This window comes from Sebastes umbrosus, chromosome 10, assembly GCF_015220745.1.
Source record: "Sebastes umbrosus isolate fSebUmb1 chromosome 10, fSebUmb1.pri, whole genome shotgun sequence".
In the NCBI taxonomy this organism is placed as follows: domain Eukaryota; kingdom Metazoa; phylum Chordata; class Actinopteri; order Perciformes; family Sebastidae; genus Sebastes; species Sebastes umbrosus.
In genome coordinates this window covers 25,455,684-25,472,765 of record NC_051278.1, presented here as the reverse complement: position 1 = coordinate 25,472,765, position 17,082 = coordinate 25,455,684, and the positions used below count along the sequence as shown (strand labels likewise).

Here is a 17,082-nt window from a genome sequence, read left to right as displayed (position 1 = left end):
ACACACACACACACACACACACACACACACACACACACCTCAAGGTCTATTTAGCAGCTATTCTGGAGCTTTTGATCAGATCACATGATCTTCATCATCTTCAAATGAAGTCTGCCCACTTGTCAGATATGTGGATGATTAAAATTCCACTTCAATTTTTCCATTTGGCTTTACGGTAAACATGGATGACGAGACCTTATACGTCTACATTTCCATGACAACTGGGCAGACTGGATCTGCTGATAAAGATCCTGAAAACTCCAGGACGGCTACTAAATGGACCTCGAGGTGAGATTGTTTTGTCCAGCACTATTAATGTTTCAGCATCCTCTTCTGCTCCAGCCTCATCTTCAGCTCTGAGACCAACGCTAAGTTCACAGTGTCCTGTCTGTTCATCCCTGGCTTCTTTCTAGGTTTGGCTGCCACTGTCGCCGAGACGGTGGGTACCGTCCACTGCCTCTGCCCTGGGATGTAAGCGGGTGCTGGAGGGGGAAGACATGGGGCGCAAGGCGGCAGAGGCCACTGTCTCACAACATTGGTCACGTTGTTGTTGTAGTTGACATTCTCCACGATGACCTCCGGCTCCGGCTCCGGCTCCGGCTCCGGCTCTTCATCTTCTACTCTGAATTTCTCTCCGGGGTTTTCTGGCCTCTTGAAGGGGTTTCCGAAGTTCCAGGGGTTCTGTTTCCTCCTCCTCACGCGGCGGTTAGGCAGGATCCGGTTGGATTTTTTGTTGCGTATGAATGTGGCAGTGGAGATGATGACTGTGACTATGACCATGAGACAAATGACACCAGCGAGCATGCCTAGGATTTGCAAAGGGTTGTTTCTACTCTGCATCAAAAATGATTCCAAAGGCCCCCCACTGAGTTGGGTCTGTAAAAGAGCACAGGGAGAGTTCACATCCATGGGACTGAAGTTACAGTCTGTCACACAAAGATTAACTTCTAAATATTGTCCCGTGTATGTACTGTAGTACTGCATGTATTCATCATTTGGCTAAAATGATCATGTGAGGTGCAAAATAAAGAACTCTGTAAAATTACTGCAAATATACTGCCATGACAAAATGAGAAATGAGAAAATTGTGCTCCTGTACTCTTTTACAGACACAGCCTTGTTCTACTACAAAATCCTTTGAAAATTAATCACTACAAATTCTTGGTACCGCGGAGTAAATGCAGCAGTACTGCTGTGCTGATGATCTCAAGGCAAGCTTCATTTTACGGCACAGGCCTCCTTACAATCTTTCTGATCTTGCCCTGAGCTTGTACGCGGGACTTTTTCACAGAGTTCCAGTATATAAGAGTGGAAATGAAGATTGTCAATGAAATTGCGGAGGCGACAGCGGTCAAACAAATCCCAAACACAGCCCCCGGACGTTTCCTTAGGCCCAAGAAGTATGAGACAAATCTGGATTTGACCTGAAAACATGACAATTGCATTTGTGTGAGATTCAGATTTTTTTCGGACTACAAATTTTTAATTGCTACTTAAAGGTACAGTGTGTAGGATTTGGCGGCATCTAGTGGTGTGGTTGCAGATTGCAACCAACTGAGAACCCATCCGCTCTCTCCTCCCTTTCCAAGTCTGCGGTAACGTGAGCGCCGAGTGCAAAACCGTGGTGGTTAACCTCGCTCAGAGGCCATCCTTGCCATAATAGCACAACTTTAGGAACAATGGAAGTCAGACGGCGGCTGGCGGTACCACGGTTTTGCACTCTGTGGCTCACGTTACAGCAGTTTCACAAGCGTGTCGGAGAACTACGGCGGCCTTCAGGTAACATAAAATGCAAAATGCTCTCTCTAGAGCCAGTGTTTGGTTTGTCCATTCTGGGCTACTGTAGAAACATGGTGGTGCACAATGACGGACTCGCTCCCTATGTAGATATGAAGGGCTCATTCTGAGCTAACGAAAACACGACGATTCTTAGTTTCAGGTGATTATACACTAATGAAAACATAGTTGTGAATATTATAATCCATTTCTGCTAATAAATCCCCCGAAATGTTACACACTGTTCCTTTAAGCAAACAACTGGTGAACCTGATATACTGGGCTGTGATGAAAATGGGTTATTCTGCAGAAAAGCTGCACCTCCACATACAAATGAATCAGATGTTTGAACACTTGATCATTTGCTTACATTACAAATTGTAGATAGGAAAAGGTCATTTCTCACTGAGAATGTAGAGGGAATGAGCAGTCACACTACTTACACACTCTATTTTTCATGTATTTGAAGTGTATATCTTTATAATTCATCATAATGCATCATAGATAGAAATGACCCCTAATATGGGTTTGACTGACATATTGCTACTTACAGCTTCAGTGATGTCGATCTTGATGACCGCGGTGGTGCTGAAGGACGGCTGGCCCCGGTCCCGGGCCTGCACCACCAGCGACCAGGTGCAGTCTCTCTGCTTGGTGATGTTCTGAATGATGGCCATTGACTTGATGTAGGACTTGAGCATGATCTCCCCCGTGTCGGCGTCAATGTCAAAGATGTTGTTGTTCGGCTCGGCTTTCATGATGGCATACTCGATGACATTGTTGGGTACTTCTGCATCATCGTCTACAGCCTGTGTAGATGCAGATGGATTTTATTAAATGCGTAATGGTGTGGACTTTATCCTTGTGTTTCACTTTATCTGACACAGTAAATCATGAAAGAGTGTATACCTCTATTTTCACTGGTGCTCCAATCACCATAGTTGTCTCGAGGAAGTTGTCATTGAATGCAGGTGGGTGGTCGTTCAGGTCCAACACAGTCACAAAGACCTCTGCCAGGCTGTACTTCCCCTCTGCGTCCTCTGCCTTCACATAGAAGTTATACTTGGACCTCACCTCCGCGTCCAGGCTCGCCCATGGCTGGGTGTAGATGATCCCAGATGTAGGCTGGATCAGGAACCTGGAAATGTGACAGGATTTTTAAATTGAATTCAGATTTACCATATGCATGTAATTGATAGGCCATGTTTTCCGTGCCCTAACTTAAATACAATGGGTCAAAACTTTAAGAGACACTTTAAGAAAGACAATTAGGGGTGTACAAAGTTACCTATTTCTAGCTGTGGAAACAGAAAATAGATTATACACATCCTGGATGTCATCATTTTTTTGAAAGTTCATGGCCGGTTCTTTTCAAACCAGATATACTGTATACGCTGCATTGAAACTTTAAAGGTGCTAAATATGAGATTGGTAGCATTTCTATTGTCTCTCAACGGCTCTCAACATTGCGATGGCAAAAACCAGCGGTTCACAGCTAACGGTGCTGGTTACCTGAGGGGGCAACCGAAGGGTGGGTGCTACAGTTCCGCGACAATGCTGTCGGTTGGGACGGCGTTATCAGCTGTAACCGCCGTATGAGAGTGGTGCAGACTAGCGGCTGTGAGCTAGCCAGCGGGGCACACTCACATGCACAAATATGCTCTAAAAGTATGCGCTGCCGGCCCGGCTATGTCAACAAAGCACAGAGAAGCTCTGATTACAACACACAAAGAGAGAGTGACTTCATTCTCTGCTCAGGTAGACATTACTCCTCTATATCTTCACATGGCAAATAGTTGTTTGCTGCTGTATTAAAAGGTCCAGTGTGTAGGATCTGGCGGTATCTGGTGGTGAGTTGAGGAGATCGCAACCAACTGAAGCCTCTCCCGTGTGCCAAGCGTGTTGGAGAGCTACAGTGGCTGATGCGAAACGCGAATGGCCCTCTCTAGAGCCATTTGGAGAAGAGTCAGTGTCTAGGGTGTGTGTGTACGTGGGAAGTGAGTGGTGAGGCGAGAGAGAGAGCGATGGCGACGGGAGCGAGTAACATTATCGACTCCAGCCCAAGCAGGATAAGTTAACAGTGTTTGGTTTGTCCATTCTGGGCTACTGTAGAAACATGGCAGTGCAACAATGCAGACACCCCGGAGAGGGACCCGCTCCTTATGCAGATATAAACGTCTTTTTCTAACGTAACGAAAACACGATTCTTATTATCAGGTGATTATACACTAAAGAAAACATACTTACAGTATTTATATTATATTCCATTTTCTGACAATAGATCCCCCTAATTGTTACACACTGTTCCTTTAATGCTTTGAATATCGAAGTTAACACCTTTAACACATAGTTCATGACGATACCACTGCCTATTAACATTAGTCATGACAGATTGAACTGTTAACATATAGAGCAAGAGCGGAATTAGATTGTTTCCCTGACTGACTTGTTTAGTTACTATGCGGTGACTTTGTCACAGTCAGAAGCAAAGAACAGTCTATTTTCTCTTCCAATCCCATTACAGGATTAACAAAGACGGAGGGCAAGCTGGCCAAAGATCATGACTACATGGTCCTGTGTATACTGAGGTATTCTACAAGATACTGTAAAAAAGTGTAAAGTCAGAAATTTAAAATGCATCATTTTGCAGACGTAGCCATTTATTGCTTCATGACAAATGTCAATGAGGTATTTTGGAGTAATCTGAAGTGACACAGTTTCAAAATGACCAAACAAGCATGCGCTAAGATAAAAGTGTTCCAAATCTCTCTCCTCTGCTTATTTTGGAAATCCTTTTCCTGGATGCCACATCACATATCTCCTCTAATTCGTCGCTACAGAGCTCAAAATCTGTACTGAGAGATCCACAAATACTACCTACATTTCATCGTACACAGCAAGTGATTTATTGGGAACAGCCTTGAGAGATTAAACATGTCCCTACTAACATACACCTATCTGTTTATGTTGCTTTACTGTTTCCAAATCCAGCTCCTTTGGTCCTCTAAGTCATGGAGATAGAAATGTGATTAAAACTAACTTTGTAAAAAGTGCAGGTGACCTTTAGGGTTGGATCTGTAGTGATGTGAAAGGAAGGCAAGCTGTGGGTATAGTGTGTGTTATTAAGAGAAAACAGAGAGCCCTTTTCTCAGGAGGTCAGACTTCTAACTGAAATCGAGTTCAGAGAAAATACCAGCAAATCCTCTGAGGGACTACAGAATATAGGTGCAATAAACAGAACCAAGTTCTAATATGAAAACAAGTCTGCTGTGATATTTCTGTACGTCTTTCAGGTAGATGTGTTTTTACTGGAGATGGTCTTCATATACACAATGTAGTACAGTGGTCTACAATTAAAAATGACACATCTGCCATTTAATTCAATTAATCTCCTGAGATAAGTGTGCCTTAGAGGCTTGTTTTAATGGTGCCTTCAAATGAAACTCGTGAGCTCGTGTTTACAACATGGGAATGCTTGGCGTTCCAGTGGTTAAGTCGTGAGATCTCCGCTGCTAAGCAAAGGCAATATTAACATTACTGTCGGCGTCTAGAAGCCACAGAGGCTAACAATTTAGCAAGCTAGCAAGCAGGTAATATAATGCAGTAAATGCAAAAGGCATAATGACAGAGGAAAAAGATGAGGCCGTTGGGAATATCAACATTTTCCTCAGACATATTATAAAATTACAAAAAAAAACAATATACGACTAAAATTACAATATATTCACTTATTATGCACCGGAAAATTAACTTCCATGTCCTGCACTATTTCTGGCAACGTCAACAAACACGTCACAACTCGTGAACTCGGAGCTTTCAGAAACTTTCCACTTCCAAGGTTGTGAATACCACAAGAGGGGGGCGTTGATATGGACTCTTCTCGTGAACACGGTAAACACGACCCCATTTGAAGGCACCATAAGAACAGTGTGGTCTGTCTTTCTACAATATTCAGCGTACTGACTGCTCATAATGTTGGCGTGTTAGCGTATAAGCGTTTGTGACTCTTTTTTTGTATGTTTTAATTCTCATTCGCTGTCACCACCTGATTTTCTTCACAAACACGAGTTTACACTGACATAATGGACCAATGAATAGACTTAAGGGAGGCAACAAAAAGGTAGTCTGGCACTTTGAAAACATGGTGTGGTTGTAATATAATAGATGTATTTTTCTTGTTCGGAATAACAAAAAAAGCAACATAATCCTGTTCAAGTGTTGATAAGCAAATGTCAGTCATTGCGTGTGTGGACATTGTTGTTGAGATATTAGAGCTAGATATCTAGACAGGATAATAGTGTTATGAGAGGAATTTGAGACAGTGCTGAGTCACCTCCTGTGAAAGAAGCTCATTTCTTTCAGTTTCAGTTACATTCTTATACTCACAAGTCGGCGCCTGATCCGTAGATGGAGTACTTCACTTCGCCCCAAGGTCCCGAGTCTGGGTCTGCTGCCTGTGGATAAACAGAAAACACAGATTATAGAGCAGAGAAAAAATATGTTAAGAGTTTGGCTGTAGCACTTGTATAAATTAGGTCAGTTCAACGTAACTTTCACAGCAGTCGGGGTAATCTGCCATTCCTCTTTAGTGAGTTTTATTGCAATATGTGGCTCAGTAAGCTAAGGCATATCCCACTTACTTCCTACGTCACAACTCTGATAAACCTCAAATCATTCATGTTAGATTGGTTTGTACCTCTTTGCTAAAGCAGAAACGAGAAAAACTGTCTGCCGCCATGGACTAAACTGAATGAATCTGTGCTGGATTGAAAGATGATGCTGCAGAGGTCAGCTATAAAAAGACTGGTTTTTGATGTCATAGGAACATCATCATCATCATGGGCATCGGCTAATCTGTCTGCCTGTCACCACAGGGATGCCTGTTCGCTGTCTCCCTGTGTCCAAGGTCACTTGTTGGCTGTTCTTTTATCTGATTGAAATTGCCCGGGATCAAGGAAATGAGCCTCTGTGGTGTTCACGCAAGGGCGGGATTTATCAGCGAGCCTCCCTGTTGCTTTGAGCCTCTGCAGTGCTGATATGAACTGACAAGGGCGAAGGATGAGATAGTTAAAAAAAAAAAAACATCATCCATCCATCTATCATTTTTAAACTAAATGGCCCTGCAACATGTTGCTAAAAGTGTTCATGTTATCTCTGCACACATTTTTGTGCTGCAGCTGCATGTGCTACTAAGCATTAGGGGGGGGAAATCTGGGAATTTGGTGTTACACAACAAAATGAAAGTGATAGCCATCTGGCAGCTTACCTCGCCTAGCTTTTATCTACATGTTTTCACATGTTATCCCAACCCCTCACCGCTCAAAAAGTCTACATTTAGGGAATTAACGGCCCTCTGAGGCATTTTGTTAAAATCAGCATTCCTCTTTAGCTCAATGGTGACGTACGTTGGCGTTGGCATGTATTTTTAGACAGCTAGGATGAAGACTCTCTCTCACCGTGACCGACACCACATTGGAGCCACCGGGTGAGTTTTCTGGAATTCTGGCGATGTAGTAATCGGAGGAGAATTTGGGAGCGTTGTCGTTTGTGTCCAAGAGGTGAATGATGATGTCTGCTGTGGCGCTGAATCTCTCGGGCGTATCGATCTCAACTGCAAGTAGCTAAAAAGAGGAGAAAGACTGGGAAATAAATAAACGGAAAACAGATGCAGGTGAAATAACACTGACATTTGTTGAGGAATGTCAATCTACTGTGGTGCAACCTTGTATGTGAGAAAGTGGTGTTTCTCGTAGTCCATGGCGGCAGAGTCTTCTACTAAGATTGTGACCTGGGCCTCATTGAGTACAGTCTGAGGGACGACTCGTAGCATCCTCCCCGGCCCGATCAGTCGAAGATTGAATTTAGCATTCGCACCCTGCGAGAGCACAACATGCATCATCACATTAAGTCAGAATGTCTCATTAGAGAAAATGAAAGTTATGTTATACAAGCATGACTCTATTTATAGTAATCTTCATTTGTTACAAAGCTATATCGCACACAAACATTTAATCCATATAGTATACAGTCCACTCAATCAATATAAAAGCTTTTCATTATTACAGTAATGTATGAGAGATCAATAGGATATCAGTGGCAGCGGTAATATTCTTGGTGAAACATAATATCGCCGGCCCTGATGTGGTAACAGTATTATCAGAGAACACATGTGGTGAACACGGGCCATTTGGACGAGGCTCACACAGGGAGCTGGAAACACAGAGAGACTTGCATAAGCTGACAAATGGCACAGCTACTACAGGAGGCACCTTTTAATTTGTGTTGGCTTACTCTCAAATTTGTGCAATTTTAAAGGGATTGTCTGTGATAATGGCAGGCTTAAAGTCATTTCATAGCAGGACAGGCACGAGGAATGTTGATTACATCAGTTTCTTATTAGATAACAATGTAATTTGATGGGGAAATGAGTGTTATTACCTAATCGCTATAGCAATCACTACTCCTCTCTCCTGGTTAACTGAGGCAGCTTTCAAAAGCAATAATAGCCTGTGTCATGGCTAAAAAGATGATACCTGCCCAGTAAAACATCACTAAAAAATAGCAAATTATGATTTTAGAAGGCAAAAATGGTCTCCCTACCTGATCAGAGTCGTTGACTGTAATTTTCAGCCCCCGGAGGATCTCTCCCTCTGGTGGATGCTCATACATGGTCAACTCAAACATGTTCTGTGTGCCGTTCTCTCCGTAGAAAGTAGGTGGATTATTGTTCAGGTCCACCACGCGGATCACCACCGTGGTCATTCCATAGTCCAGGAGTCTGCCTTCAGGACTTACTTCTGATGCCTGGACACAGAGGGTAAAGGTCATGCAGGTCAGCCCACATTTATCACTGAGCCTGTGGGATATTTAATCTAGTCATATATGTTTAACCAGTTTCACCAGATCAGTTGTGCTGTGTGAACCACAACTTACCTTGACTTTAATGTTAAAGATTTCTCTCTTCAGATGGATGGGGAAAACCAGCAGGGTGATACAACCGCTTGTTTTGTTTATGCTAAAAACCCCATCGTCGCCTGGAGAGACAAACAACAGACAAACCAACTGTATGAGCACTTTTGCTTCATTTTAAAAATCATTCTAATCGTCTTTGAGTGAAACGCTTACCAGAGTCAAAGGAATAACGGACTGGATTTGGGTTTCCCACATCGCCATCTTTGGCTAGAACAGTGAATATTTCAGATCCCTACATGGGGAAAAGATCATCAGAAAGGTTTTGCTGTTAAATTAATATTGAAACAAGACTGATAATTAGTGGTTTAAGATAACCAGGATACATGAATGATCTGCTATAAAGCTGGCTTACTGTAAAATATTACTCAAGTTTATCCAATAACTGACTGATATATTCAAAGACCTTGTTTTTTCTGCCATTAAACTACTCTACTCTATCACTCTTAACATGATGTAACTCAGTATTTGGTTGCATCACATTGTCTATACTGGTTTAGATTTTCCAAAACACCCTAATGAAGCATTACATTTAATTGAGTCACCTTGTAGCTGGGGCAGAGCTATTCAAAGCATACCGCGATAATCTATTCTGCACCTGAGTCTTTAGATGTACATTAAAATGTCATGACCCTAATTATTCCCTTCAGGATGAAAGTCAGAACATGTAATCTCTCCCCTATGACTGCAGTGGCATTTTGTGACTGAGGAGATAAGGTGGCTTTCACCTGCTGTGAGAAAAGCTATGAAGAAGGCAGCATGGACATTACTGGAAATGTCAGCAATTAAAGCTGTGTGATATGAGATAATGCTGTCTGTCTTGTGGTGTGGGCTCTTCTGTTGCTTCTTATTTAAACTGTGAATATAGGAATAAATTCTAATAAAGCAAATATTATAAAAACTTTATAAAATGTTTAAAGACTACGAATAGTTGTTATATAAATTCAAATGTTTTTCCAAAGCAGACCGTCACTGAAGGTTGTTTTCATACTCACTGGCTCTGAGATTTCATAAACGTAGCCAAAATATGGCGTCCCAATAAACATTGGCGGAGTGTCCTGTGCATCGATCACATTGATCGTCAGGGTAGCAGAGGACGACATAAACTGCTCCTTGCCATATAAATTACCACCACCATCCTGGAACAAAAGAAATGTGCAGTTTAAATCTTCATTTTAAGAAAGACATAATGTCCAGGCACGGTACAAAAATCATACACAGATTTCCATCTCTTTTGAGAAAGAACTTAAAGGTACAGTGTGTAACAATTAGGGGGATCTATTGGCAGAAATGGAATATATGTATTAATAGTTATGTTTTCATTACTATATAATCACCTTAAAATTAGAATCATTGTGTTTTCGTAACCTTAGAATGAGCTGTTTATATCTACATACGGAGCGGGTCCTCTTCACGGAGCCAGCTGCCATGTTTCTACAGTAGCCCAGAACAGACAAACCAAGCAGTGGCTCTAGATAGGGCCGTTCATGTTTTCACATTTTCGCGTCTGCCATCGTAGTTCTCCTACACGCTTGACACACGGGAAGTTTCAATTGGTTGCAATCTGCAACCACACTGCTAGATGCCACCAGATCCTAAACACTGCTCCTTTAAAAGGTGCCCAGTGAAGTTTGCTTGTAAACAAACAAGTTTATGTTTACATTCAGTGTTTCTTAACCGAAAGTGTTTTGTGTGTGCTTGAGGCCTACAAAATGTGTCGAACATATTTCCTTTCTTATAAAAAAAAAAGTTTGCAACGCTGACTTTTAAAGGAGCAGTGTGTAGGATTTAGTGGCATCTAGCAGTGAGGTTGCAGATTGAAACCAACTGAATAACCCTCCGGTCACTCCTCCCTTTCCACGCATGTCGGAGAACTACGGTGGCCTTCACATAACGTAAAAACTTGAAAGGCTCTCTCTAGAGCCAGTGTTTGGTTTGTCCGTTCTGGGCTACTGTGGAAACAGGGTGGGGCAACATGGTGGACTCCGTGAAGAGGACCTGCTCCCTATGTAGATATGAAGGGCTCATTCTAAGCTAATGAAAACACAATGATTCTTATTTTCAGGTGATTATACGCTAATGAAAACATAGTTATGAATGTTACATTCCATTTATGCTAATAGATCCCCCTAAATCCTACACACTGGACCTTTAAAGTATTTTTGAAACCTGCATTGTTTACATCCATGTACACTAGTCATGTCTTGGTACAATATAACCGCTAGCGCTACTAAAAAAGTCAAAAACTCCTCTACTTGTTTTTGAATTGAAAATGAAAGTACACTATTGCACATTTTAATGCGTTTCTATTACCTTTGCAATGACAGTGACAAAGTGTGTCTTTGTTTTCTCATAGTCCAACATTTGTTCAGATTTGATACGAAGGACACCACTATGTCTGTCCATGGAAAACAAAGAGGACTGAGGATTCTGTAACAGAGAACAGGACAAAAGCAGGATTTTAAAAGCACACACACACACACACACACTGAAACCCCCTCAACCCCATTTACAACCACTCACGTGAGATATCATGAAAAGTGGTCAGATGGCTGCATTAAAAACACTCAGTAGCCACTTGAATTAGGCCACATCATGTATAAAACCTCTTTGTATATCTGGATGTAAAGAGCCCATATGCTCAAGGACAGGGCAGGCAGGTGAAAGCTGCTGTGTCCAGATGTGCTGGGCCTCACTAGTCACTGCAGGCCAGCTGTCCTTTTGGTCCTAATAGTCCAAAGTGCAAACTAACAGTCTCTGCCACCCCCTGCCAAAGCAGCCCTCTAAGCCTCCAATACCTGACACAAATGTAATTGTGATTTAATCCCCATCCTCATAACTACACCAACATATTCAGGCACATGCACACATACACACACACAAGCAAAATCCAACTGATGTTAACCTCGTTATTGGTGCATCTATACATTATTTCCGTGACAAGCAGATTAACATTAGAACTGGCCAGTTTCAACTAGCGTTTCATATTGGGAGGATTTAAAAAAAAAAAAAAAATTGTCTGTGCTTAATCCTTTTTATATTCTGTATTAATTTATTGCAGAAGCCAGAGTGGGTGGGGTGTGAGTGGGCCGAGTGATACCTGGAGGAAGTAGGTGACCGAGCCCCCTGAGCCTGTGTCTTTGTCCACTGCCTCGACTTTGTAGATGCTGCTGCCAGACTCAGTTGTCTAAAACACAGAAAATAATTAAGGTCACAATATATAGGGCTTAAAAAGAAACGATGCAATACAATAATAAACTGTCCTTTTAATTTCATATGTGAAGGCCGACATTTCAGGTTCATAAATCATACACTTTTGGTGTAACTTACTTCCAGGACATCAATGATTGCCGGCATGTTTTGGAATTCAGGTTTTTCATCATTCGCATCCATTACAAATACCGTGACTCTTTCCACAACCTAACAAGAAGAAGAAGTAGAAAAAAAAACACAAAACATGCTCAAGTTTATTTTAGTATGATTCATTATAAGCGATGGCACTAAACAGGCATAATCACATTGAACTAGATGTTGATACCTTGCTTAGCCCATCTGTGATGCTGACAAGAACGTCAATAGAATCTTCTTTCTGAGCAGAGATGGAAAACAAATTGATATGAAGACATACATGATGGAGAAAAATATCGTCTTTGTTTTTTAAAGATGTTTACATTAAAAGTTAAATTGATCATTTGAGGCCTATGTTAAATGTACCTCTCTGTCCAGCAGTTCCACCAATGTGATGTTTCCGGATATGGGGTCGACCCTAAAGTATTCTTTGCACCCTGGATCAAAGGAAAGGCCGTACCTCACCTCCTGGCCCTCGGGGTCCGTGCCATTGAGACAATAGATCTGTGTACCTAAAAAAAAACGTCATAACTTAGTCAAATTAGCTTCAGCTGTTGACTGATTCAGACGTATTTGGAGGAGTGAAAGCCTATCCTTTAGACTAAAATGTATAAATTTAAGAATAAAAGATCATTTGATAAAACTGTCTCCAAATGCGAAATAAACCATCCTCTAACGAGCAATCAAGCAGCGTAATGAACCCATTGTTTGGGCCAAACTGCTGTCTGAACAAACCAGGCTAAGACACAGTAGCCAGCAGTGTAATAATAAGACTGATGGAAGGTGTAGAGGGACAGCTGCACCACATTCACAGCCAGCAAACTGTCCCTCACATCAACAGGTGACTCCAGCAGATGAGCATGTTACTGTGAGTATGTACATGCCAAACAACACCTGTTCATCTATCAAAGACTATTTAACATCCTGGACTCCCACATATTGGCAACCAAAACATGCCATTTTGATGATTGGTGGTTCCAACAGCCTATTACTGGAGCTGTTCACGCTAAACATCCTGTACTGTATATCAGAGGTTGATCTCACCGATAGTCGTATCCTCTGAGAGGCTGAACAGCGCCAGGTTCCCATTGTAGATGTAGGGTCCATTGTCGTAGAAATAGGGGGCAAAGTCTGCTTGTGCTGAGGACAGTGAAATAAAAGCACCATTAAAAGCTTGAAGGTGTTATGTAATTCACCTTAAAGTGAGACTAGAGAAGGAGGAATAACACAATCTTCTTCCTACAAAATGAAAGTTGAATTCATAACTTTAAAAACATATCCTTAATAAAAATCAATTTAGTACACTTTTAGTACACACTTGTTTTTTGCTGCAACAGTCTTGTTTGGTCTGGTATGACCAGTAGCTTATGGTGGCTAATGTTTGCTAACGTAAGCAGACTTAAGCTAGATATTTCTCCTTTGTCCGTTGTCACTGGTGGTCACAGTGGTCACTGGATATCAAAGTTACGTATAGTCTTGAAACTAGAGTGACATAAATCAAGCTGACTATACCGCTAGTTTCTCAGTCGCTTTGACTGGGATTACAGGTGAGTTACGTCAACCTCCTAAGAGGCCTTTTCTATACATAGACCTGGGATCTATGGTGGCAGATATATTGCTGTTTTTTATTTGATGCAATATCACAGCCATCTGAATATTGAAACTAAATTCAAATCCTAAAACAAACAAATCAATCAGTATGATAGTAGTATAAACAGTATAAAACACACATGCACATATATAAGAGCATATAACCAGGTTAGGAAAGAATAAGAATGAATTGGAAACAGAATAGAATTAAATTATAAATTTACAATCATCAACCTGACGGCTGTCAAATATATCAGAAGAGCATTCATAATCTGATCACAGCAATGTGCTAACTATAGTCTAAGTAGAGAATTAAGGAGTGAAACTCACCAAAGCAGGGGTGCACAAACACAAAAAGCAGTGTCAAATGTAAAATCTTCACATTCTTCATCCTAAAGAATGAAGTCATGAAACCGCACCATGAAGACGGCTCCGTCGAGAGTCCTGTACATGAGACGCAGCTCTCAAAGGTGTTTGTGTTCGACTGGAGGAGGCTAAAGGCAGATGCTCACATGCTAATCCAATGACACATCTTAAGAGTTACTCCTGGGCCGCCTCAGTCCAACTGGGCTTCTTCAACCACCAACAACAAGATGGCTTTGTCAAAACAAGGATATACCACCGACAACTTTGCAGATGATGGACAGGTGTATTTTTCACTTTTTGGGGGGTTTTGGTGAAGATCAAAAGTTTGAATTTACCACAAATAATAAATAAACATGCAATTTTCTGATCATGTCTAAATATCTTGGAAAAATATATAAAAAAAATATCATGGAAGAGAGGCTTGTGTCTGAAGGTAAGAAAGCTAAACTGTCAAAATATTATCACTAACATGCAAATGTTAAAATCAATACTATACTTCAGTCTGATACAAAGATTGTATTTGCAATAAATACAATACTGTCATTACATTGAAAACCTTGCTATCAGGATGTAAACTTTGATAAATTTCTAAAACTTTGACTTATCAACTGTTTTCTCAGCTATTGTAACAATTTGCTTGTGATAACATTCGGACAATGTTATTGTATTAACAGCCACAAAGTCTATACTGAATAGTAACTAATAAAAAGTGTGTTAGTCCTTTATGAATGAGAATTCTGTATTAAACGTAACTTCTGTGATCTGCGCTTGAACTATTTTAGTGCTGTGTGTAACCTCTGTCATGGACAAAATAGAGGGATTATAAATTATGCAGAATCTATAGCGTTATAATGGTCAGTGTTTTACCCCTACTGTATACAGTACCATCTGCTATGCACTCTACAGCCATCTGTTGCATCGGGGAGAAGAAGAAAAAAACGCCACGATTTACTCAATTAATAGAATGATTACAAAACAGAGGATGATATAGATGACAGCGGTGAGCGATCTGATGAGATTGTAATTCCTGTCTGCTTACTGTACTGTCTGTTTGAAATCATGAAGTGAATGTGTGGTAGTTAGTTTATGACATAAACTGAGAAATCAAAATAAATGACAAACAAGGCAGAATGACATTTTTACCACATCAGAAGATAGTGTTTTTATTTACAAAGTATTGCTTTAAATATAGGATTGGGAGCATTTCCATTGCCTCCACACGGCTCTCAACATGGCGACGGCTGAGCGCTAACAGTGCAAAACATGTCGAAAGTGCTGACAGAGATAACAGTATTTACTAGAGGAGGAACCAGAGAGTGGGTGTTACGATTCTGATACGTTAAAATTATTGTTTTTTACTACCTTCAATGTTTGAAAATGTCCCTTACTATGAACAATCAACAAAAGAAAATAAATTATAGGCATTCTTACATTTCTACAGATGCTGTAAAATTAAAATAATTACAGTTATTATTACATTTCAGAATATTTTGCCATTCCTACTGAAAACAATAATAAGTCAACAGAACAACTGTATGGTGCCTGTGAACACCATTAAAATGTTGCATGCAAGAGGATTTACACACATGAATAAACCTTTTACAGTCCATTCTCATGCTGAAATTAAATCTACTTTATAATCTGAGTGGTGCTGGTAGAAATGTACAGTATGTAGCATGAGCTCAGGGGTTGCTTGCTGCACGAATTGTGCTTTCAGAAAACTGGAAGTTGGCACAGAGTCACTGGGAGGAAATGAGCGACACACACATACAGAATAAAAACCACCAATGTTGTTTCAGAACATCGGTGTTTGAGTTAAGATCAGTGATCTTTGGCAGCAGACAACTGTCCTGCATGTACAGTGAGACATATCAGAAACATAATGTGTCCAGATGGCAAATTATTTAAAGGCACATCAATAATATGTATGCCCTTTGAAGCAGAATATGCATTACTTTCACTAGAAAAGATCACCTGTCAGGTTACTTCTGAATGTTGGGGGTCGAGTCCGTGGCTCCTGGTTTAATTCTCATAGTCCTGGCAGATGGCAGGCCTAAAGATTAACCCACTGTGCTCTAATCTCTCCTCATCTTGTAATGCACAGAGCCTGTCTGTGGTCACATAGGCTCCATCAGACATAAATGTGAAGCACAATTAGCACACACAATGTTGCCACAAGCGGAATCGACTGGTGGACATGCTGTGTATATAGTGTGCAACATTATGCGAGTTCACAAATACGTGATCTTTTTTATCATCTGTCACAGTGACCTTGTTTAAACCCTCACCAATGTACACTTCCTGCAATAAAAACCTGCCACTGAAGCTTAAATGTGCAAGTGTCTTTGGAAGGATCACTGCAAAAAAAATCATACGGATAAAAGCTCACTGCTCATCTGTAGTCATCTTCTTAGTTTCTAATCCCTGTGCCTTCAATCACAGCGGCACATGCTGACCTCTTTGTTCCTGTCGGTGTCGGAGCCACGAGGCTGCCCATAGGGAAATTTCAGGGAGATGCTCATCACTTCAGCTTGCCGCTGCATGTGCATCATTTCATCTGGATTATTGTCATCAATAGAAAAAACTGCATCTAAATAGGCTCAGTGTATCCTGAAATATATCAGTATAAATCAGCCACTGACACAAATGCACAATGTCTCAAAACATGTTGTTCCCTTGACCCCAAATCACCCATAAAGGGTTTAGCATCCACATGAAAACAAACCAAATTCAAGGAATCAAGAGCAGCAGAGGATGAAACATAGTAGATACTAATACGGTTCCTTCTTTGCTGCATCATGAGACAATTATAAGAAAAGGGCAGCGGCACCGGTCTGCTGATTGTTCCTAGAATTAAATCCAAACATAGTTAACCTGCTTTTAGCTACTGCGATGTAAATACCTGGGACACACTTCTAGGAGATCTCAGACTTTCTCAAACATGGACTATTTTCAAATGCAAGCTGTCTGCCAAAAGTCTGCCATCGCTTTTAATTACACACTGTGCTATCTGCACTGTAAATTTTATTCGTC

General features: G+C 41.0%; 1 protein-coding gene across 1 annotated transcript; it reads right to left on the bottom strand.

Moving 5' to 3' along the window:
• Positions 1 to 2: 2 nt before the first annotated feature.
• Positions 3 to 15,227, bottom strand: cdhr1a (cadherin-related family member 1a). The gene is made up of 17 exons (XM_037781518.1): positions 14,014 to 15,227; positions 13,138 to 13,233; positions 12,460 to 12,605; positions 12,284 to 12,334; positions 12,076 to 12,165; positions 11,846 to 11,932; positions 11,059 to 11,175; positions 9,741 to 9,884; positions 8,902 to 8,980; positions 8,710 to 8,810; positions 8,377 to 8,580; positions 7,499 to 7,651; positions 7,233 to 7,397; positions 6,163 to 6,230; positions 2,686 to 2,914; positions 2,328 to 2,585; positions 3 to 876 (listed from the first exon to the last, which is right to left on the bottom strand). Exons 1-17 carry the CDS (start codon positions 14,090 to 14,092, stop codon positions 313 to 315), a joined length of 2,631 nt encoding a protein of 876 aa, XP_037637446.1. The 5' UTR covers positions 14,093 to 15,227; the 3' UTR covers positions 3 to 312.
• Between the last annotated feature and the right edge of the window lie 1,855 nt (positions 15,228 to 17,082).

What these genes read in the sequence shown, in the direction of transcription:
- cdhr1a (XM_037781518.1), bottom strand. Translation starts at nt 14,092, where the DNA reads ATGACTTCATTCTTTAGGATGAAGAATGTGAAGATTTTACATTTGACA. An exon ending in CAGTCAACGACTCTGATCAG is followed by an intron (nt 7,652 to 8,376) that starts GTAGGGAGACCA and finishes GTGCTCTCGCAG; the next exon opens with GGTGCGAATGCTAAATTCAA. An exon ending in AGATCGACATCACTGAAGCT is followed by an intron (nt 877 to 2,327) that starts GTAAGTAGCAAT and finishes GCTCTTTTACAG; the next exon opens with ACCCAACTCAGTGGGGGGCC.